At 43.6% G+C, this 23,865-nt stretch overlaps 1 protein-coding gene across 1 annotated transcript in view; it reads right to left on the reverse strand.

Annotated features, from left to right (window-relative positions):
• Positions 1-601: 601 nt before the first annotated feature.
• The window catches only part of ADAMTS3 (ADAM metallopeptidase with thrombospondin type 1 motif 3), a 131,651-nt gene continuing 108,387 nt past the window's right edge, over positions 602-23,865 (reverse strand). The window contains exons 18-22 of the mRNA XM_053404496.1: positions 23,399-23,564; positions 21,655-21,787; positions 20,417-20,624; positions 16,948-17,065; positions 602-4,960 (exon numbers count right to left, since the gene is read on the reverse strand). Of these exons, the coding sequence (XP_053260471.1) occupies positions 4,386-4,960; positions 16,948-17,065; positions 20,417-20,624; positions 21,655-21,787; positions 23,399-23,564 (1,200 nt within the window). The 3' untranslated portion in view covers positions 602-4,385. The remainder of the gene's footprint in view (positions 4,961-16,947; positions 17,066-20,416; positions 20,625-21,654; positions 21,788-23,398; positions 23,565-23,865) is intronic.

The following is a 23,865-nucleotide window of genomic DNA, read 5'->3' on the forward strand; positions in this document are numbered from 1 at the left end:
AATAAGTCAATGTAAAAAGTTTCCCCCCCCTGCCAAGGTAAAAGGAAAGACTGCCTTTGAAAACAAAATCAGCAACCACACTGATATCAGGCATCTGACAGCCAGCCGTGGACGGGTGTGCTCTTGCATTCCTACAGCCGCTAAAATGATAAAGAAAGTCTAAAATAATTCTAAAGCACCCTGAGAAAGAGGCAAACAAAAATAACTGGAAGCCTCATTTACCAGGGAAGAAACATTTCAAGAAATTGAAAGGGCATATTTGAACACAGAGCTAATAGAAATGCATTGGAAGGACATGCTATAAACCTTCAAATAGATTCAGATATGACATTTCAAAAGCAAAATGCAAAATGTTGGTGGGATGGGCCCTCTCTGTCCTTGCTCGGAAATTTAAATAGGAAAGAGCTCAGCTGACACACGTCAACATTTTTTAAGGTATGTCCTCTGCAGTGGGGCCCTTACATGCATATAAACATGCTTAGACTGCAACAGCCCTTTGGAGCCATGTGTGAAATTCAATTTGAAACACTTTACACCAGAGGAAACGGTGCTGCCATCTTAAGCGCAAGTTTTCAGCACATGAAACACTGGCACAGAAAACCACCACAACCAACTTTTAATAAATAGCTTTACTTTTCATTCCTATATACAAGTACCTTACAGCGAAACCCTGCACACACACGCACACACACAAAGAGAGAGAGAAGTTGCCTGACAAGTTTGATAGTGACCCAAATGGCTGGCAATTTGTCCCAGTTGGGTGCATATACGGTGGTGCAGCTGGTCAATGCACTCTCTCAGCTTGAAGTCGATGAAAAAGTTAAGTGCTTTTCCAGCACTTGCCACTCCTACACCACGTTCCTGTCCTAGTTTGGAGTCGCTCTTTGGCTTTGACAAACAGGCAATTTAGCAGATTTTTATTTTTATAAAAGTAAACTTAAGTCACCTTCTTTTCAGGGACATTACCATACTTTTACTGCACACCAGGGGAGTCCTATAAGCAAGACCTTCTCATGCACAAGCCCTATTGAAAAGAAAGGCAGTCAGGCAAACATGGGTCCATCTGCTCAAGTACTCTATACTTTGACCAACAGCAGTGCCCCACGGTCTCTTGTAAGGGCATTTCTCAACTCTGGTCCTGGAGATGCCAAGAACCGAACTTGGGGCTGCGTGCACACAGATCGTTTTTCTTACTTAGTGATTAATTTTGTATCCCTTCATTTTCCCCCTGGAATTCAAGGTAGCATACACAGGGTCCCCAGGCAATTTCTTTTGGAAGGACTGACCAGACTACTAAGCTTGGATCCTAGAACAATAGGCAGGTAGGTTCGTAGAATGTAATAACTGATTGGCCTGCAGGAGAAGACCAATCAGGCTCCAGGAGGGAAGCAGAATCAGCCAATCAGACGGGACTCATTATGTAAATAATGTATATAAAAGCCAGAGGTTTGGGGGGAAATTCAATCACTGTTTTACAAGCTGCAATAAAGAGCATGAAATCACTGCAGGACTCTGAGTATATGTCAGGGAGAGCATCTGCTTCACCCATCGAAAGCCCCAGATTCATTTCCTGATATCTCCAAGTTGGGTTGGGAGAGAAACCTGCCCGAAAGCCAAGAGAGATCCTGCCAATCAGGGCATATAATATTGAGCTAGATGAACTAATGGTTTGACTTGAGATAAGGCAGATTCCTATGTCCCTGTGCTCAGCTTCAGGTAGGTGGCTATTATCATGTCTCCAGGCAGGAGCCATGTGCTCCGTCAGTAAGTCCTTACACCCTCCTTCTCTCATAGCAAGTGACCCCCAAATTCTAGCATTCATTTCATCGAGGTTGTGCCCATGATTATCTTCACCTTTTCCAGCAATTTCTTCTCAGGTTCCATTTAAATTTGCAGCTTTGGTGATGTCCCTGTGATGGGCCAAACCATCCTGGACCTTGTCTAGACAAGGCAGTGCCAATGCCACTTGTGACCAACTGCACTGTAAATCGTGGTCATTTGCAATCTCAGTTGCACCATCTAATGTTGGGATTGGTGTGCACAGCCCATGTGCAACTGATGCTGCATTGGGGTACAGACAAAGGAAGAAGGCACTGTGAGTCCAGGCCTCACTAACCCCCTTAAGTATAGGCTGGGGTGTTAGGTTGCATGTTTGTTTCCTACCCACCAGAGGCACGGAGAATTGCTTTCCCTTTCCTTGCCAAGACAGTTCAGCGACCCCACATACCTAAAGTGGTGCGAATGAATCAAGTTAGAACATGCACTTTTTGCTGCCTTTCATCTCACCAAGCCATAGATTGCATGACTGAGATGATCACCCCAATGCCCTTGGAAGGATATAAAGGAGCAGCCAATCAGGCTCCTGGAGGAAGTGAATCAGCAACCTGATTGGCCTACAGGAGCAGCCTGGAATTAGCCAATCACGCGGGGCCCATTGTGTACATAATGTATATATAGCTAGACGTTTTGGGGAAAATTTCATTCATTGCTACTACGAGCTGAATAAAGAGCATGAAATTCACACTTGACTCCGAGTATATTTCACCAGCCTAGCTGGGAGTGAAGGCTGGCCTTTCAGGTCTTCAGACTTAACCTCTCCTCCCAACACACTTTCCCTCAGTTGATACTGTGCCCACATCAGAATGTTGGGAGATACTCTAGAGTAAGTCCGAGGCAGCACAAGGAAATCATGCTGGGAAATGGAGATCTGGAAAGCCTTCACGGATGTCCAAAGCCATTTAGCGACCTGGATTGGTGTGCAGCACTGTTTGTATCCAGGTCTTTGGATCCCAGCAAAAAACAAACATGTTCATGGCTTGTAAATAAGGCAGAACTGAACGGCAGGCACCTAAACATGATCCTGAAATGCAAAGTCCATAAACAAATGGCTGAATAACATAAAACTCTGAAAAAATAACACTGTTTTTCCTCCCTCTCTATTCATTATATGCACTATGACCTAGCTTGCACATTGTGCTAAAACAAAGCATAGCTTAGCATGAGCACATGAGAGAGCAGGCTCCAGGAGAGGAGACTGTGGCTGCTTTGATCCTTTCTGTTTGCTGTGCTGTTGTTATGTGGGACCTGAACCCAGGCGTTGTAATTGAAGGGTTAATTCTGTTGCCACTGTTAAAGCCACTTAGCCTAGAGGCGGGGTAGAAGTGTTGCTTAGCAACCAGGCAGCAAGACATGATGGTTCCAAAGGCAGCATGTGCCCTGATTGGCTGTGTGACTCTGAATAAGTTTTCCCTCTGTACATTTGACTGAATATCTCCTGACTATGAATAAACTTTTCTGTTCATTCCCCCTCAAGTTATACACTGAGGTTGATTCCAGTGTCCTCACAGTTTTCTGAGGATTCTTCCTCATTGTGTACTCTGCCTGCATTATTTAACTGGCTTGGCTAACAGGCTTGTGGGCCTGCTCTCTCCAGGTTAACCACAAGCTAAAACCAAACTATGGCCTGCGTGTGTTTTTTATGCCTCGTGGTTTGTACGGGAGAGCTAAGCCACGAGAGATCCTGGCTTCAGATGACACACTGGGCCAGGGATGGGGAACCTGTGGCCCTCCAGATGTTGTTGGACTTCAACTCCCATCATCTTCAGCCAGCATGGCCCACAGGCAGGGATGATGGGAGTTGTATTCCAGTAACCTCTGGAGCCTCACAGGACCCTATACTAAGCTAACTCATGGCTAAGTAGCTGGGGAGGAACAACACAGCTGAATTGCCCTCTGGGAGCCTGCATCTTCATGTGGCCATGCTCAGCCATGCTTTGGTTCAGCATGATGTGCCAACCAAGCCTATGTACATGACAACGGTGAACCATACTCTAGCATTTGCTTATAGAGATAAATTAGCAATACAATTCATATGGAGGTCAAATGTTCCACAGTAAAAAATACGCTGTAGACGTGTAAACTTTGGTGCCTTTGCTTGGTTGCCCCCTCCCGCCCCTCAAAAGCAACATTTAATTTCGTTCCTTCCTTTATTTCTAATCAATCATACTTTCCACCCTCAAAAGCAGCCGACGTGCAACGTTAGGGGGTCTGGGTGGCAGAGAATGGCCAACCCACTCAGCTACTTGCTTCTTCTTCTTCTTTTTACATCAGTGTGATTTTTGGTGCTTCCCTTCAAAGGTTTTGGAGTGACCAGATGTTGGGAGGAGGAGGAGGAGGAGGAGGAAGAAGAAGAGGAGGAACTGAGTGAAGGATGGATGTCACTGGAAAGTGAGCCAGCACTTTTTCCTCTCACCTCCTTTTCTGCGGTTGACTTGTTGAAAGTTTTGTGTTGGAAGGGTTTGCATGCATCACCGTACTCCAAACAAAGCAAGGAGACACATTCTCCACTTTAGGTATCTCCCACCCCCTTTTTTTATTTCTAAGTTTCATCTTTCCACAGTGGAAGGCCTCGGAGGTTGCCGCCTGTCCGCTTGCTTCTCATTTTTCTTTGAGGGTCTGTTTGGAGACAGGACACCAGCTGAACTGCTGTTCTGTGTCACAGCTGGACCGATATCTAACAAGGCTGAGGATGTGTGGGTCGCAAGGTGCCCACTCATGGTTGGCAGTTGTAACGGCGTCGCAACCGGCCCGGAAGTCTTGTTCCTCGCTTGGCTTTGAACTCTTCGCTGAGGTGGGCTGGCAACCCTGGCCCTTCCGTAGGCATTGGGGATCAGGGCATGCCTGTCTTCTTCTGCCAAGGACATCCTGCCCAAAGAACCGCGCCTCTCAGAGCGAGGAGGGACTGAAGACGTCGGAGAAGCCAAAGTCTTGGGGAGGTTGCCAGGGCCGGTCATCACTCCCTCTTCGGTCTCGGCAGCTTCGCTAAGGTAAGGTGGTGGGAGGGTGCTGCTACGTTTGCTGCAAGATTCACAGCAGAGCTTCTTGTAGCCCGGGATGGAGCAGTACCGGGAGAGCACTTCCATTTGGCAGAAGATAGATTTGTCACCCAGGCATGGTTCGTCTGAAAGACAGAACCCAACAAGAGTCAAGAACATAAGGACAGCAGATGAGCCTGATGGAGTCCATTCATTCATTCATTCATTCATTCATTCATTCATTCATTCATTCTCTCTCTCGCTCTTATTGTTTTCTACAAAATGCATATTTTAATTTGGATTTAGGTACACTTCAGCAGAAAACTGTGTTGCAAAATTCAGAATAGTCTAAAAAACTGAAACATACCTGCGTTCTGATTTATTAGCCTAGGAATTGCAAATCGGGTTCGTTTGCTTTAAAATGCAAAATCCTTGAGTAACCTTAACACCAGGCTCCTTGGAAGAACTGTGTCCTTGTGTATCTAATTTCCTTTTGTTAATAACAATTTCTTCCACATCCACATTTGCATATACAGCATGATCTCATCTTAGAGTTCGATTCCAAGGGTTCTGCGTATACGCAAAAACGTATATACCCAAACCCTTGGAACTGTCCCTGTGCAAACATCCTGGGGCTTCTATGATCTCACAGGAACAACCCACAGCTGGGTTTTCCCAGCTCAAAAATAGTTTTTAAACTCTCTACCTTGCTCAACTCCTCTCTCTTGCACACAAACACCCAATTCAGATTTAATATCAAGAAGGGAGAGCAACGTCTTCTCAAACTCATTAAAAAAAAAAGGAATGCCCATGGAGTTGTGTGGCTACTTCAGTGCTTTCTATACCTCTCAGTGCATCCTATTTCCCTCTGATATTCCTCTGCTTGCCTGCCTGCAGCTAATAATAATAATAATAATAATAATAATAATAATAATAATTTATTTATATCCCGCCCATCTGGCTGGGTTTCACCAGCCACTCTAGGCGGCTTCCAACACAATAATGAAATACAGTAATGCATCAAACATTAAAAGCTTCCCTAAACAGGGCTGCCTTCAGATGTCATCTAAATTCTGGTAGTTGTTGTTCTCTTTGGCATCTGGTGGGAGGGTTTCCACAGGGCGGGTACCACTACCGAGAAGGCCCTCTGCCTGGTTCCCTGTAACTTGGCTTCTTGCAGTGAGGGAACTGCCAGAAGGCCCTCGGCGCTTACTATTGAATCAAAGAATTGTAGAGTTGTAAACGACCCCAAGGATCATCTAGTCCAGTGTCTCCCAAACCTGGGTCTCCAGCTGCTTTTGGACTACAGTTCCCATCATCCCTGACCACTGGTCCTGCTAGCTACGGATGATGGGAGTTGTAGTCCAAAAGCAGCTGAAGACCCAAGTTTGGGAAACACCGATCTAGTCCAACCCCCTGCAAAGCAGGAATATGCAGCCGTCTCATACAAGGATCAAACTTTTGACCTGGGCACCATCAGCACCATGCTTTCACCAACAGAGCTATCCACCTGCTCCCTTGAAGCCTCTATGCTCCATGTCCAGGCTGCTGAATCTCAGCTTTGAAAACCACACTCTGCTCAAGGCTGATTTCTCCCTTCCCACTACGACCGACCATGGAGCAGAGGAAGAGAAGAGCCATAGGCACATCAACAAAGGGATGGCCAAAATGTGGTACCAGAAGTGCACAAAATTGCTTGTGCTCCATTTCTGGGGAACAGAATCCAGATGTATTAGAAAACTGGGTCTTGGCAGCAGGTGATAGATGAGAATTGGGGAGGAGTTTCAGTGGTGCTATCAGGGCAGGACTTTGGGACAGAAGACCAGAGACCCATTCAGCAGAATGAGCAGGAGAATCGCTGAATGCAGCCAGACTTGGGTACCACATTTGAAGTAGTGAAATAAAGATTGTGCACAGTTGGGTGAGAAGACCAATAAATCTGGAATCTAAAATTACCTAAAGGAGCTTATTCCTCTCCTGGCAGCCTGCTGGTAGCTCTTTCAGAAAGCTGATTTTACCCCTTACTTAACAACAGGTGGGTTTTTTTTGTTTAATCAAGTGCTCTAAGCATCCACCATGGGAGCCCCAGTTCTTGAAGCATCTACAGAAGGTGAGATTAGAGGTGCATTTAAAAATAAATAAATCCCACCTGAATACACGCTTGTTTGCTTGGAAAAAAACATTTACAATTATGTCTGCTGCTGTTGTGCTCAGAGACCCGTTTCATATTTGAGGATTATCCCATTCTGCAGACACTTTCATGTTTATCTCAAATGCCCAGGTCTATCTTGCTTCAAGAGCTGTCCCCTCTCTTCTTGCTAGAACCTTATATTCACTAACCTGGGAGTAAATTCCACTGAACTCAGTATGGCTTATTAAGTATAAGTGATTTAATTCACACAGAAATGAAAAAAAGTGTATTAATGAAGGTTTAAAATGGAAAATAGCTAAATCTGGAAATTAGCAAATACCCTTAACTGTCTTTCATTTATTTATTTCATGAGGATGTTCCAATTAGGGATGATTGAATATGTCAATTTTTGTTTTCCACCAGTTCTCATTTTTCCACACTTACAATTAAGCTCTCCACATTTCTGCACAGGTTTGCAATTTTTAAAATGTCATGGGGAAAATCCGCCAGTATTTCAGTGCAAGTTTCTTCTTTGTATGCAATTTTGCCTAATACGAGGCAAGTTCACCTGATATAGTGCATTTTCATATGCTATTTTCACCAAATTTTATGCACACTTTACTCTAGTTCCTGCATTTTTAGGCACAACATTTAGTCATATAATGGTATTGCAAAATTTGTAGAAATGTGAAGTTTGCTGTGTTTTGGTTTGCATACCCTTTCAGAAAACGTTAGGTAGGCTCAAATGAGTACAGAATCAAAATTCTCCCCCATCCTTAAAAGATGTCATGGGCTGGTTGGATAGAGAAATGCTGAAGGGCACCAGTTGGGGAACCCCCAAGGGAAGAAGGCTCAGAGCCCGAGGGTTGGTGGTGGGATGACAATGAGTAGTCACAGGGAGAAGAGGGAGCAGACTGGGAAATGGAAGTGTCAGGAGCTGAAGAGCTAACAGGTTTTGCTTAGTGAGAAGGGAGAGTCTGTGGCAGAGAGCAGCCCAGAATCAGAGGCAGGAGAGGAGGGGAAGAACCAAGAAGCAGAGATAAGTCAGGCTGCTGAAGAAGTCAGGGAGTCTCCATCTCCTGCTGCCACCAGCTGTCTTTCCCTCTGGTCTCCCAGAACCAGAAGAGGTATGAAGAGGGCACAGCAAAAACAGACAAGGTGAAGAAGTCTCAGATTGCTGGGGAAGAGGAGGAGGGAGGAAGAGACTTAGGGAGAGGTGGGAAGGATGGGACCTTCAGTCCTCGCAACTGCCTCATTGGGGCAAGACATACTGGGAAGAGTTCCCACACTCACTAGAAGAAGAAGAAGAAGAGTTTGGATTTGATATCCCACTTTATCACTACCCGAAGGAGTCTCAAAGCGGCTAACGTTCTCCTTTCTCTTCCTCCCCCACAACAAACACTCTGTGAGGTGAGTGGGGCTGAGAGACTTTAAAAAGTGTGACTAGCCCAAGGTCACCCAGCAGCTGCATGTGGAGGAGCGGGGAATTGAACCCAGTTCACCAGATTCCGAGTCTACTGCTCTTAACCACTACACCACACTAGGCCTGCTTGAGCTGTTTTGTTTCCTTGAATAAAGAGTTAACTTCGCTGACACCTTGAGAGTTATTCCTGACCTGTTCCCGACTCCTGCCTTGGCAGTGTATCATTTTGCCATTTCCTGGAAAGCAGGTGTATGTCTTTCCATAAATATAGTCTTTAAAAACTTTGCTCCTGGGGCTTTAAAGACACGACGGGTTTGTCTTAACACTGCCATTCTCTGCTGTTTTACTCTGTTGTTTTATTACAGCTATATGCTTTCATTGTTTTATTGATTTTACGTGGAGCATCATTACACTGAAGGGTGGAATGTCAATAAATAAAAGCAAGCCAATGGTAAATAAGATAAGAAACGGCCGAAAACCATAACAGATATCTTAATTAATTTTAACAAGCAATTACTTAATGGTTGAGTAATTAAAAATAACAATGAAGTTGCCTACAGCTTTACAAATCAGAAAATTTTCAAGGCCACCAATCTAAGATGAAGAATTTCATCTAGTAAGAATGTTCACTAAACAGAGTTGCATACAGCAATGGAAAAGAGCAGTGAAATAATCACAGGATCCAAAGTGGCCACATTAATCTGAAAATGAAGTGGCTAGGCAATCAATTAACAGAAAGCTTGCAGTGCACTTCTATTTAACTATACTCAGGTTTGGCATAGTGGGCGGCATAGACCAGAGTTCAAATCCATGTTCAGCCACCAAACTCACGTGGTGATCTTAGGCCAGTCACTCCCTCTTTGCCTAACCTACCTCTCAGGGTTGCTGTGAAGATAAAATGAGCTTCACCCGCTCCCCCACCACCCAGTTATAAGTCTTTATTGCATTTCCAAACATTTTATTGCTTTTCTTTGCAAGTTGTATCCATGGAATCATAGAGTTGGAAGGGATCACGAGGGTCATCTAGTCCAACCCCCCATGCAATGTAGGAATCTTTTTGGCCAATGTGGGGTTCGAACCCACAACCCTGAGATTCAGAATCTCAAGTTCTACCGAGCTATCCTGTCTGAGGGTTTCAGCACAAATATATTTATAGATAAAACATATTTGTGTGTTTGCATTTCTTCTTTTTGAAATTGCTGCCTATACTAAATAAATAAATAAATAATAAAACCTTTATTGTCAATGTACAAGCTGTGTACAATGAAATTAACCGAGCCTCCCCCCCAAAAAAAACACTCAATCTCTGTGTGCTTGTCACACACCAACCCCAAAAGTCAGTTGCACTATATTATTTTCCGTTCAGCAGCCTAACAGCCTACAGATAGAAACTGCCTTTTAGCCTGTTGGTACAACTGATTATACTTCTATATCTCCTGCCTGAGGGTAGAAGATTAAAGAGGCACACTCCACTTAGAATTGTTTTATACAGGCAACGACTGATTTATGCACATATGATTGGCAGGGCCGTAGCTAGATGAACTTGCACCCCGGGCAGAACCGTCATGGAAAAGGAATGTGGCACAGAAAAAAATAGGGAAAAACAGGGCCCCCGTATGTCATATAAAGACCCTTTGTTTAAAATCTTTTATTATGAGGCAATAATCAATATTTTTATTTATAGACATAGTTATGGACATATTTTAAAGCTGCTTTTGCATTCTCCCCCCCCCCTTGCTTGCACCCCTGATGGCAGCCTTCCTCACCACCCCCTGGCTACAGCCCTGACGATTGGCGCATGACTGTGCATGGGCACACAGGTGAACTTAAAGTTCACCTGGAAGTGAACTTAAAATGTCCCTAAATGGGCAGAATGGAGGCAGGGTGGGAATGCAACCTCTGTGCAGAACAAAGATTGCCTGTATATTAAGTATAGAAAAAAGTATTCAATAAATAAATCAGTAATTTACAGGCCTGCATACCTCATTGAACTCAGTTGGATGCACTTTTGAGCAGACAGTATTTGATGACATGGTTAACTGACCTGTGAGAATTGGGCCTTTCCTAACCTACCTGCTTATAAGACATTGTAATAGAAATTACTTCCAAAATTGTGTGTGTGTCAGAGGCACTGAAACTTGAATTGCAGAACATTTGGCATACGAAAAAGCCTTACGGAATCATAAACACAAAGATGTACAGAATGGATAGTTACTATCTTTATCTAGTTCAAAGTCTGCCTTTTTATAGGAAACAACAAATATTCACTCTTGGTCCTGCGTTTCTATTTATACTGCAGTTTTACAGAACAGCTGTATGCACTGCAACCTTTTCCGACAAGTGGAATTCATCTTTATATTGTGATCTCAGCCGCCCACAGCTGACTAACATACGGATGCAAACTTTCGCCCCTCCCAAAACGGTGCCAAGGTTGCATTTACTAAAAAAAGTTACTGAAAAGTTTTCAATGCATAAATTAGTTTATCTTTTTTCACACTGCATGCAAGAGTTCCCAGTGCGGACACCGGTTCTAACTGTGACTTAGGCACTCTGCCTAAGCAACATACCTGATGGTGTTTCATGCATGAGGCAAAACACCTGGATGGTCTCATCCTCGGTTTGTCCCTGGGCAAATGAGACAGGAGTTTTGAAGTTCTGCAATATGATCTCTGCAGGGTTGCAGCAAAGACTAGGGGTGTTCACCCATTAGTATTTATCGGCTTCTAGAGCTTCAATAAGTTGCCTGATCTGTTTCAGAGCCACTCTCTGTCTTTCCAATTTGTCTCCTTATTTGGGATGGGATTAGATCTATTAAAAACGAAGCCCGCTTTCACCTTCCCATTCAACAACATCGGAAATCTAAAAACAGATAGAACTCTTTTCTATTTTCACAGAAGCAGATAAAACTTGCAGGCCTAAGAGTCCGTCCCGAGTGGATTAAGCCTGCCAAATTGTAAGCAGATTTACCCAGGGGTGTTCATGCAGAGCAGCTTTACTTTTTTACTTTTTTTTTTTTTCTGGTGGAACTGGATATACTTTGCAGGAATACTCACATCTTCAAAGGAGACCGAGCCTGCTAAGTTTCAGAAGAATAGCTGCAGTGGGTCACTCACAAGGGTAAACTTTAATATTGGAGGGAGGGAAAATCATAATTCCAGTAGGTGAGGTGGGAAATGGAGCATGGGACCCCAAGAAAGATGGCAGTGGTGAAAGTGTTACCATCCAGCAAGGATCATGTTTCCTAAGGGTCATGGGGGGGTTCTGCTTGTATTTTGGGGGCCCCGCTTCTTTTCCCTGGGAGAGATCTATCCATTAGCTTATGTTGGAGAAGGGGTGTAGGAGGAAGAAAAAGTGGGAGATAGACTAAAACTGCAGAGCTTTGAGAAACTAAAAAACAAAGTGCAAGATTGGCTCCATTATTATCACATAATGGAGGCATATAATTTGGACAAGAAAATCGGCTTCCAGGTGGAAAAATCAAAATTAGAAACAGAACTGTTAGAACCCAAAACTAAGATTTTGTCAAAGATGTATAACTTGCTGTTGAAATGGAATACTCAGGATGAAACGGTGAAATCTGCTATGATTAAATGGGCACAAGATGTTGGACATAACATTATGTTTGCTGACTGGGAACAGTTGTGGACCACAGGTATGAAATTCACGGCATGCAATGCCTTAAGAGAGAATATTATGAAAATGATATACAGGTGGTACATGACCCCAGTCAAGCTTGCAAAAATATATCATTTGCCCGACAACAAATGTTGGAAATGTAAAGAAACTGAAGGTACATTCTTTCACCTTTGGTGGACGTGCCCAAGAATTAAGGCTTTTTTGGAAATGATCTACAATGAAATGAAAAAGGTATTTAAATATACTTTTCTGAAGAAACCAGAGGCCTTCCTTCCTGGCATTGTCGGCCAATTGGTGCCAAAGAAGGACAGAACGTTTTTTATGTATGCTACAACAGCAGCAAGTATTGGAAGACACAAGAACTACCCACTTTGGAAGAATGGCAGATGAAGGTGATGGACTATATGGGATTGGCAGAAATGACTGGCAGAATCTGAGACCAGGGAGAAGAGTCGGTGGAAGAAGATTGGAAGAAATTTAAAGATTATCTACAGAAATATTGTAAAATTAATGAGTGTTAGAATGATGTTGGATTGAAATTAAGTGGTTTCCAGCTGTAATGCTTTAAGAGATATGAAAAAAAAAGGATTATAAATAGGTAATAATATGATGGTAAGGATTTGCTGAATTAACAATTTGGGGTGGAATACAAAAAAGGGAGGTATGAGGAGGTCCGGGAAACAAGTTAAAAGAAAATAAGTAATTGAAAATGTATGTGTGTTTTTCTTTTTTTTAAAAAAAGTTTTGTTATTCTGTATTTTTGTTATTCTGTTTTTTCTTTTTTTCTTTTATTGTGATATTATAAAAAATCTTAATAAATATCTTATAAAAAAAAAGGAGGAAGAAAAAGTGTGGCTCCCCAGGAGAGATTCAGGTGAGAGAATTATCAGCCTTCCAGCAAGGATCCTATTACCCAAAGGCTCATAACTGCATTTTTAGCCTGTTTGAAGCCCTTCACATGCATGAAACCGTGTGAAACCATGGAATTACCCACTCAAATCTTATGATAACAACCATTTCTGCTACACACAAGAACAGATTGCTGTGCTCCATAAACACAAAACAGCTATAGGAATTTCATCAGAAGCACAACAAATCCGAGGCTGAAAACTTCTAAGATGATATCTAAACTACAGCAGCTACTGCCACTGAAGCACAAATCTTTGCACTGGGTTTCCAATATGCGGAGGGGCACCAGAGATGTGTTGTTCTTGTTTTGCCAAATGTCATCCTTACGTTATAGTTGCTGAACACTTTGTCACTTTGGCCTGATCTGCAACTTGCAACAGAATGAGGTGGTTGTAGAAAAACCCTAAAGCGAAAGGGGAGGGAGGCTGTACCACTTCTGACCGTGATTGAGAAATGCCATTTTTTAAAAATGTTCCTACTTGTAAAAAACCTTATCACCTCAGAGAAGCTTTTGCTTCTCTGCTGTATGTGTAGACTGACCAGATTTTAGTTGTCTGGTGCAGCAAATGCAATTCTAAACTGCAAAGGTACCTTGGTACTTGAATGGCTTGGCTCCCAAAGAAATCAGCTCCCGAAGGCCGCAAAACCGGAAGTGTTCTGGTTTGCGAACGTTTTTTGGAACGTTCCACGGCTTCTGATTGAGTGCAGGAAGTTGCTGCAGCCAATCGGAAGCCATGCCTTGGTTCTTGAACAGTTTTGGGAATCGAATGGACTCCTGGAACCAATTAAGTTCGAAAACCAAGGTCCCACTGTATTCACAAAGGTCCCCAAAGTCACCCCATGTTTATTACCTGTTCAATAAACTATCACATGCATTTCATGGTGGGGCAGATCGATCCAAGTATAGCAGTGCAAAGTTTTGTTTCATTTTCTAAAAAAAAGTCTACTTTTGAGCACATCAGTACCAACTCTGAGTTGCGTACTCACAGGTTCCCGGGGGTTGGGGTTTTTTTGCCTTTTAGATGGACTACACATAATCTAGACATCCATTTCTTATTCACTAGATTCCCACGGTAGAAAACCTTCTCCTTCTTACATTTGGTCGTGAGCCTCATTGTAGCTGAGGAAGGAAGAGGCAAGAGTGGTCTCGCAAAACTGTCCATGACACCTTGGGATGGACCTGGAAATAATCCTGTGGTGTTGTACTGCCTGCCCCTTCTTTACTCTGAGCCAAAAATGAATATGGCTCCCTTATAATATTCTATTGGAAGCACTGTTCTTTCCGACAGGGCTTGAGAGATAAGGCGAAATGCCATTTTATACCAATGAAAACCTCCATGTTTTTCCACCCTCAGCTAACAGATACATCTTTGCTTCCCTCTAGTGTCTCTTGTGAATACAACAAGGCCTTAGACTTTGTAAAGTTTCATGTGAAAGCTGCTGTAGTTAAAGAGCTGGTAATTTCTCAGTTGAATTGTTGCAACTCACTCTATGTAGGACTGGCTTTGAGAGTGGTTCGGAAGCTTCAGTTGGAAGCTCACCTCCCAAATGCAACGCTGGTGTTGATTGCTCTGACTGCCAAAATTCTACCGAGCTAAATTTAAAGTGCTTGTTTTGATTGCAGTTAGGCTTCAATGCTGCAACTTTTTCTCCTTTTCTCTATTGTAAGGCCAATGGGAAAGAGGTTGGAGAAAATAAAATTAGCATTGCGGGAATACAGTGTTAGAAATTAGCCAGGCGCCAGGCACATTTTGCAACGGGTCCAGTTGCAACCATGCAGAGATCTCTGCATGCCGGGCTGGAGAATGGGGAAAGCAAAAGGTCACTTAGAGAAGGATCTGAAATATTTTCCTCAAAGCTTGAGTTTGTTTTATTCTGGATTGCTTTATTTGCCGTTTTAATGTGCTCTAAGGGAATTTTCTAAAGGGAATCAGTCCTGAGTGCTCACTGGAAGGACAGATCCTGAAGCTGAGGCTCCAATACTTTGGCCACCTCATGAGAAGAGAAGACTCCCTGGAAAAGACCCTGATGTTGGGAAAGATTGAGGGCACAAGGAGAAGGGGACGACAGAGGACGAGATGGTTGGACAGTGTTCTCGAAGCTACCAACATGAATCTGACCAAACTGCGGGAGGCAGTAGAAGACAGGAGTGCCTGGCGTGCTCTGGTCCATGGGGTCACGAAGAGTTGGACATGACTAAACGACTAAACAACAACAACAACAATGTGCTGTAAACTGCTTTGGGATTTGTTCTTTAAAATATATAGTGGTATAGAAATGAAATGAATAATACTAATATAAAGTCCTAGGAAGCTTGGGAAATAGATACCCGAAAGACTGCCTGCTCTCTTATACATCTGCCCAGACTTTAATATCACCAGGGGATATCCTTCTTACCACGTCATGGTTCTCTGAGCTAAGATATGTGGCAACTTGTGAGAGGACCTTCTCAATAGTGGTACCCTTCTGAAATGCCCTCCTCAACCCAGGAACATGCAAAACCAACACTAATGGAGTTTGATGCCTGGTGGACCATTTGGTACAGCATCCTTTCCCACAGCAGCCAAACAGAAGCTCTGGTGCAAGCCCCCAAGCAGGACCAGAGAGCAACAGCACTTTCCCTTCAGGTACCAAGGAATTGGAATTCAGAAGCATACAGCCTCTGACTGTGGAGTGCCAGCATCTCATTCATTTATTCATTTTTACAAGAAGAGCACTGTGCACCAGGCTTTTAGAGCAGCAGAATTTTCTGATAACCAGGTATTTCATGTTGCTTCTATCTCTTTCTGTTACATCACATGCCACTCGCAGGGTGTGCAAATTCATCCGGACTGGGATGCATGCATTCATCGTTACCTATCGTGGAAGGACGGTTGTTAAAATTATTGGACTCAGCTGATATGGCGAAGCTGATGTGTTTAATCAGAGGGGAAAAAATCTTTGTCAATATTTACTAAAGATCAGAAACTTTTCGCGTGAAAAATAAACTTATGATATCTGGGTTTGAGGATTGAAGAAAATAATTGGTTTATAGAAAGTAGAGTTGTTGAGCTGGATGTCTTGAATTTTTTACGTATAGCCGACAGACGAAGAATTGGAAGTTCTCTTTTTTCTTTATTTCTCAGTCTACTTTCTTTTTCTCCTTTTGGTTCATGTTTTTATTTAGATTAGTTTTTTTATCTTTGATAAAAAAGATATTGGATGTTTGATATTAACTTTGGTATATTTTATTTCAAACTTTAATAAAATTTATTGGGGTAAAAAAGGCCTGGGAAGCAAGCAATTCAGGGCTGTTGTTGTTTTAAGCCTTCCCTGCCACTGTTTTCCCAGTGAGAATATCTCCCCTAACAAGCTGGCTATATGCTCTGTGTTCCAAATCAGGGATAGTGGACAGAGTGACCTCTGGATGTTGTCAGACTTCAGTTCCCATCAGGCTGAGCCATCCTAGCCAGTGTCCATCAGTGATGGGAGTTGTAGTTCAACAATATCCGGCAGGCCTAGAGTTAGAATGATGTTGGACCAGAAAATAAACGGTTACTATTAGTAACGGTTAAGACAAGGAGAATAAGGAAGATTAAATTAAACTAAATTAAGGGAAGATTTGCTGAAAAATTGATTAGAAATTGGAATACAGAAAAGGGAGGCATGAGGAAGTCGGAGAAGAAAGGTATAAGAAACTAGGATATGAAATTGTACTTGTTTCTTTGTTTTTGTTTGTTTGTGTATTTGTTGTGTTTATTGTACTGTAATGTTTATGTTTTTGTGGTTATAAAAATTCTTCAATAAAAAATATTAAAAAAAAAAAACAATATCCGGCAGGCCCCCACCAATCACTTTTGTTCTAAATTAATGGGAGGTCCTCCTGTGGAATTTTCATAGCATGGTACACAGAAATGGGAAGATCTGTTCTGCATCAAACCGGAGCAACTCTCAGAGCATTCCCCTTGCTTTGCACCAAATTCCAGATGTTGCCAGAATTCCAGAAACTGGAACTATCCAATCCTGATGCAGATAGAGGACAACATTTTGCTTACCATTGCAGGGGGCGAGCTTGCAAACCCTCACGGATTCTGGCTTCTCTCCATTGCATTGGTCGCCGGCGCGGCATAAGACTTGCCTGGACTCTGTTCCTTCACCGCAGGTCACAGAACACTATGGACAAAAAGCAACAAGGAACTATGGATAAGAGAAACCATGGAGACTTCAGCACATATATCCTTAACCAAATGAGGAAGGGAGCTGTACAGGTGGCTGGCTGCATTGCTGCTGCTGGAGCTGGAAGGATGAAACTCTATTTGAAAAGGTCAAAATCTGACCAGATTTGGGACTGCCCCCTTTCCTCCTTCCCAATAAATGACACATTGCCAGGTTGAACAGCTACCTCTAGCTGCTCCACAGGTAAAGCCAGATTGTGGCACTGATGCAATACTGTCTCTTCCCACCTTGTCCTGGTTAAACCAAAACCATTTGCCAAAATATGGACATGCATGACATTGCAAGAAGACCTTTAAAGGAAGGAGAAACATGCTTCATGAGTGCTCTGTTAACTCAGCATTACCCATCAACCATTCATTTGCTAGTAACCTCAACCTTCCCAATTCTCCTTCTACTCTGTGGTTATCCAGTGTTTAATTGGAAACTACAATTTCTGGCCTGTGCTATGCTGCAAAACAGCCATGCATGTTGATGGGCTCTATAACCAATTACCCCTGAGCCAAAATCTGCCCCTCAGTTTCTCAAAAGTTTTCCTCCTCTGCAAAAGAAGCTCCCGTTTTACTGCCTCATTCTCAGGACACTAGAGATTTTGTTTAGAATTTTGGTGAGCATGGAGTTTAGAGCTTAGCCTATTGTTGCAAGGCAGCTGAGGTTTTCTTTCAAGGAAACATTTTCCCCAAAATATTCTGCAGCCTCCCTGGCTGTCTGTGCTTCCTGATTTGAAAAAGCCCCATAGATGGAGGTATGATGCCCTCCCCTGGGCTTTGATTGAAAGCATCTGGGAAGGCTGAGATGATTTGAAGGAAGGAAGGAAGGAAGGAAGGAAGGAAGGAAGGAAGGAAATAAATATACTTGTGAACATCTCTCAACCATCTTGAAAGTAAGACTAATGTGACTAAAGCCCTGGACTCCACTGATGAGAATGTCACTGAATTTTCCTGCCCTTCTGTTAATTTTCAAATGCAATTTCTTTTCCTGTTAACTGGTGGACAATGGTAAAAGAAACCCACACAGGATAGATGTTTGGCACAGAACTAAAATCCATAGCTGGTAAAAACAGCAGCTGTAAATACTACAGTTCTGCTTTGCTTCCATCCAGATGCAGGTATCCATTCTCACAATTATTAAAATGTGATCTAGGTAGCACTAAGAGAACATCCTTGAAGTTTAGAGGCTTGCTCATAATTTATTTTAAATATTTTCTCCTGCCTTTCCTTGCCACACAATAGTGTTGTAAGGGATACTTTCCCCTTTCTTTTGAAAAAAAGAATGATATATAGCCATACAAACAATACTCATCAAATAGGAAATGAAATCAAACAACAGACCTTGAAATTAGCACACGTTAATTGGGTGCACGTCCAGATTTTGTCTGAGTCCGGAAATATGACAAAGTGATGGATGATTCTAGTTTATTATATATAGTATTTTAGCAAGAGGCAGCCCTGTATCAACTGTGCCTTCGGTTGAAGCATGCTCACATTTTCAATGCCAACAAGTTTCGAACTGCTTAACCACCATTGTTGCATGACCAAAAGCCCTTGGAGGTTTTAGACATGAAGGTTGTTAGAAGCTCCTGCTTATATAATGGCTTTTATCCATGATGGCTAAATTAAACTTTTCTGTTGAGAGGCATATTTTTTCTTTATTTCATTTATCTCAATTTAAAGGGGATTCTCTGCTTGTGGGCATCCCACTGTGGCACCTGGTTGATTACCCTGAGAAACAGGATGTTGGACTTAGTTGGGTCTTTGGTCTGATTCAAGATGACTCATGAGTGTGTGTGTAATTAGACAAATATAATTCCCTCTATTTCCAGTGTTTAAGTTGTGAGTGGGTGGGGGTTGTTAGACTTCCTGCTCCATGATTGCAGTCATGGGATTGTTGTCTTTCACATGACGGTGTATGTTTTGACTCCACAAAGTGGGAAGTAACTGGAAACAGGATGTTTGTGTTACTGTGTTCTGTGAAGTGGGACTATTGTCCTTTGTTTTTTTCTCTTTGCCGTCTGATGCTTGAGAGAGAGGGAGCCATGTTGCAGTGCTCCGTGTATGTTTATATATAAATAAAGTAGATTAGCCAAAATGCTGAGTTGCTGAGGTCTGTTGCGCATGATGCGCAAACTCTGCAGATCCCTAAGTGTGCTGATCTCTGTTGGCATCAGTTGCTGTGATGTTCGGGCAGAAGAAAGCTTTTGAAGCTCCAGAACGAAAGACCAGGAGGGAGAGAACATGCCAGTTGGGCATGTGTCTCAGCCAGGGTCCTACTCGAGTGTAGGCTGAACTCCTGGCAGGGGTTACTGGTTTGTTTCTGGTTTTATTAGCCATTTTGTTTTTTTACCTTGTATTTTTATGTTGTGAACCGCCTTGAGATCTATGGATGAAGGGCAGTATACAAAATTAATTAAGAATAATTCATTATTTGGGTTACAGAAAGGTAGCCGTGTTGGTCTGCCATAGTCAAAACAATTTTTTTCCCCCTTCCAGTAGCACCTTAAAGACCAACTAAGTTAGTTCTTGGTATGAGCTTTCGTGTGCATGCACACTTCTTCAGATACACTTGAAACAGAAGTTGCCAGATCCTTCTATATAGTGAGAAGGTGGGGAGGGGTATTACTCAGAAGGGTGGTGGGAATGGGTGATTGGCAGATAGCTGTGATGAGCCTGTTGATGACTCTTAACGACTGCAATAGGTCTTACAGGAAAAAGCAAGGGGTGAGAAGGTGAAAAATGGCTTTGTCATGTATAATGAGATAAGAATCCAATGTCTTTGTTCAGACCAGGTCTCTCCATGGTTTTAAGTTTGGTAATGAGTTGCAATTCAGCAGCTTCTCTTTCCAGTCTATTTCTGAAATTCCTTTGTAGTAAAATCATTATTTGGGGGAAGAAATCACCCACAACCCAAACAAAAGAGTGTTGTATCACCAGGATATTTGGGGGGGGGGTCATGAGGCTTCTAACTTAACCTCCTAGGGAAATCCCTCAGCTGGGGGGTCTCTGCCCCAAAGAACAGCCCAGCGATGGCAAAGCAAGATCAATGGACTGAATTTTATAGGAATGGAAAACTGAGGGGGAAGGAAGAAATGCAGTGGAATGGCTGGGACCTTGAACTGATGCACTCCATGCTACAACATTTTGTTGGAGGGCCTGCTGGTCAATAACCTCTCTCCATTCTGGCAAAATGGAGTATCGGTGTCCTGGGCTTTTGAACCCAGAGGTGGGTTTTTTTGGTTTTTGGCTACCTGCGCCCATAATGGTTGATGAAACACAGAAGACTTGGTTTGCTTACTGGACTCCAGGGCCAGGTTTTCCACTGAGCAGGGCACGGCGTCCTGTTGCATGGCCGACGGCTCTCAGGGCGATCCCCGCTACAATACTTGAAATGGACGGAGCGATTTGCACCATCGTGGAGAGGCTGGATGCAGCGCACGGTTCGGATCTGATAACCAGAGGTCCCACAGGTTTTGGTGCAATGCTCCCATTCTTCTGATACCCAGCTGAGATGGGGCAGAGAGAAGAGCATTAAATAGGAATACACTAACTAGTACAAAACACTAACTCTACCCAGGATTGATCTGCACGCAGCACAAATATTATTGCCGTTGGCTGTCACTGTTGTAAGGAAACTAGGAAATCTAGTTTGCATCACCTGCAAAGATCTCCAGGCAACAACTTTAGACTTGGCTCTTTTAGAAAACCTTCTTCTGAAAATGATTGGTCATGATTAGAACATTTTTGTCAGGTGTCAATCAATAGAATGGACCATCTCGGAAGATGGTGCACCTTCCTTCGTGGGGGGGGGGCATTAAACAGAGGTTAGATGGCCACCTGTCAAGGATGCTATAGTTGTGATTCCTTTATTGCAGGGAGTTGGAGTAGGCAACCCTTCAGTACCTTCCAACTCTACGATTCCATGACCCATATATGTATTTTTGTTTCTTAAATGTATTCTGCTCTTTTTTTTAATTTCTTAAGTTGTTTCAGTTTTAATTGAGCTTCTGGACACTGAATGGATATGTTTTTGTATGAGTTTGCTGCATAGAAATCTAATAATGATAGTAGTCGATGTGTATATAACTGGATCCTACTCAGAGTAGACTCCTTGGAATTAATGAACATGGTTCTCTTAGGCCCAGTAATTTCAACAGGTCTACTCTGAGCAGGATTTAACAGGCAGGATGACAAGTTCTTTCTATCACATAGATAAAGGCAGCAAACTTTCAGCCCAAGTATGCAGAAACTTGAGGATGTGCAGGAGAGGCAGAAGGCTGCAAAGTGTAATCTTCGATTCCAAAACAAAGCCTTCAAGACAGCTGGATTATAGCTTTGGGGTTAGCACTTGATGTATTTCCTGTCGTCCGTAATATGCTGCCTTGGTAAATTGTGGGAAATCAACTAGCAGGACCTATCACTGAATCTGGCTGCCTGTTGTTTCACTGAGGAGAGACTCTATGCCTGCTTGGATGAAGCTTTTTTGACCCCACACTGCTGGTGCCAATACATCACTGAACAGGAGCAGATGCTTACAATGGCTGCGTACATTCCTGAAGGTTGCACATCCTACGAATGGGCTTGGGTTTTTTGCTGGCTTCACAGAAGCTGCGGTGTACCATTTTGCTATCACTCTTCCTGCGGCACCCATACTTAGTGTCTTGGAAACCTGGGGATGGAAACCAAACAACAATTCAGTAAAGGGGGGAAAAAACACCCACCCACATATACAATGCAAACACAATCAGCTCTCCAGTGTCATTCAAAGTGCAGAATTCGGTGCAGTTTTTAATTTATTACAGAAGATCACCGTGTTTTGGGCTTTGCAACTACTTTGGACTGAATCCAACAGAATCACAAGTGGAACCATTTCCCTCCCTCTCTCCCCCTTGTGTACCCCCCAACTCTTAAAAAAATTAAACATTTTTTCAATACAAAGAGCAAACACAAAAAACACATACAACAAAAACCACAATAACACTAATAACACAATTTAACAATTCAGATTTGAGTACTGATATACCTATAACTACACCTTTTTATCAATATTTCCTCACCTCTCCTCCCCCTACTTCCCACCACTTTCCGCTTTATCTCTTAAGTATTCCTTCCAAATTTCTTCATATTTATCCATTCTTAATTTGCGTCGATATGCAATTTGTTCATAAGTAACTACCGTATTTTTCGCCCTATAGGACACAATTTTTCCCCTCCAAAAATGCAGGGGAAATCTGGGTGCGTCCTATGGGACGAATGCAGGCTTTCGCTGAAGCTTGGAGAGCGAGAGGGGTTGGTGCGCACCGACCCCTCTCGCTCTCCAGGCTTCAGGAAGACATCCGCAGCCTAGGGAGCCCTGCAGGAGTTCCCGCGGGGCTCCCTAGGCTGCGGATAGCAGCCTGCTGCACGGAGCGTGGGGCGCCCTGAAGCAGAGCGCCCCACGCTTCGGGCAGACATCGGGCAGCCCCACAAGCTCGGGGGACAGCGGGGAGGTGCAGCACCACCATCCCGCTGTTCCCCAACCTGGTTTGGATTCCCCGACCTGGTTTTGGGGGGGAAATAAAGGAAAAAATTTTCCCCTTTATTCCCCCCCCCAAAAAAACTAGGTGCATCCTATGGGCCAGTGCGTCCTATGGGACGAAAAATACGGTAGTTTGTCCATATTGCCAATCCATGTGCTCAACGGGATCTTTTTGCGGCTCTTTTTTGGATGGTTGGGAGAAATTCCCAGAGTAGCTTTGGTGTGGGTGGGGGCACACAGAGGGAGCAGAAGGAAGGGAGATTCCATTGCGTCAGTGAAAATTGTTCTGCTCACTCTGTGGTTCTGTCAAATACAACTCTTCATGTGCACAGCGGCGGAGCAAGCCGATCAGGTACCTGGGGCGGCACGCATGCCCTGCACCCAGGGGTGGGGCCAGCCGCCCGCAGGGCAGGGCAAACCAGGGCAGGACGCTCCACAGGACCTCCAAGGAGTCTACCTACCTTCTCCTACTCAGCCGCCCTACAGCTGAGGGGGAGGCAACAGGCGGACTGTTTGGGACAGCGCGGAGCCTGTAGGCCCTCAAGCCACTGTGTCCCTCCCAGGAGAGACGTGTGGCTTGGGTGCGCTGCAGAGCCCGTGCCACCCAGCATTTTGTCATCCCCTTCAGTGGTGACACCCAGGGCAGTCCGCCCCCACCACACCCCCCTTCCCCCACCCCTGCATGTATGGGCACTAAAAAGACACATACAGTTCTCCAATATATTCTTCTACTCCCTCACACCAGACAATACTATGACTTGCCTCCTCCACAAGGCTTGGAACATTGGGACCAACTCTTCAAAGCCCACTCAAACGTATCCAGGTCCTCTTGAAGTACATTGTTGCTGTTGACATTGGGGACCGAATCCTCGTGGATTATGTACTTGTATGTCAGGCTCGACTGTGTGACGTTGTCCCGAGGAATGATCTGTCAAAAGGTTGAGCAAATGGGACATAATGTCAGTAGATGGAAACATGGGCACTTCTTTCCTTTAGGAATTTTCTTTGCTTTTCAGAGCCACAAGAGAGGAAGATACAGTATTTGCTGTACCTTAGCAGATGATAAAAAACAAGAATACCCAACTCAAAAGTTGATGGTTGCCCTGCTATTGTGGCTGGTAGTGTTGAGGGCAGCCTTCCCCAACCTGATGCCCTCCTGATATTAGTGGACTATAGCCTCCATCATCCATGGTCACGGTTGTGCTGGCTGAGGCTGATGGGATATGTGT

The sequence above is a fragment of the Podarcis raffonei genome, chromosome 9 (genome assembly GCF_027172205.1).
Source record: "Podarcis raffonei isolate rPodRaf1 chromosome 9, rPodRaf1.pri, whole genome shotgun sequence".
Classification (NCBI taxonomy): domain Eukaryota; kingdom Metazoa; phylum Chordata; class Lepidosauria; order Squamata; family Lacertidae; genus Podarcis; species Podarcis raffonei.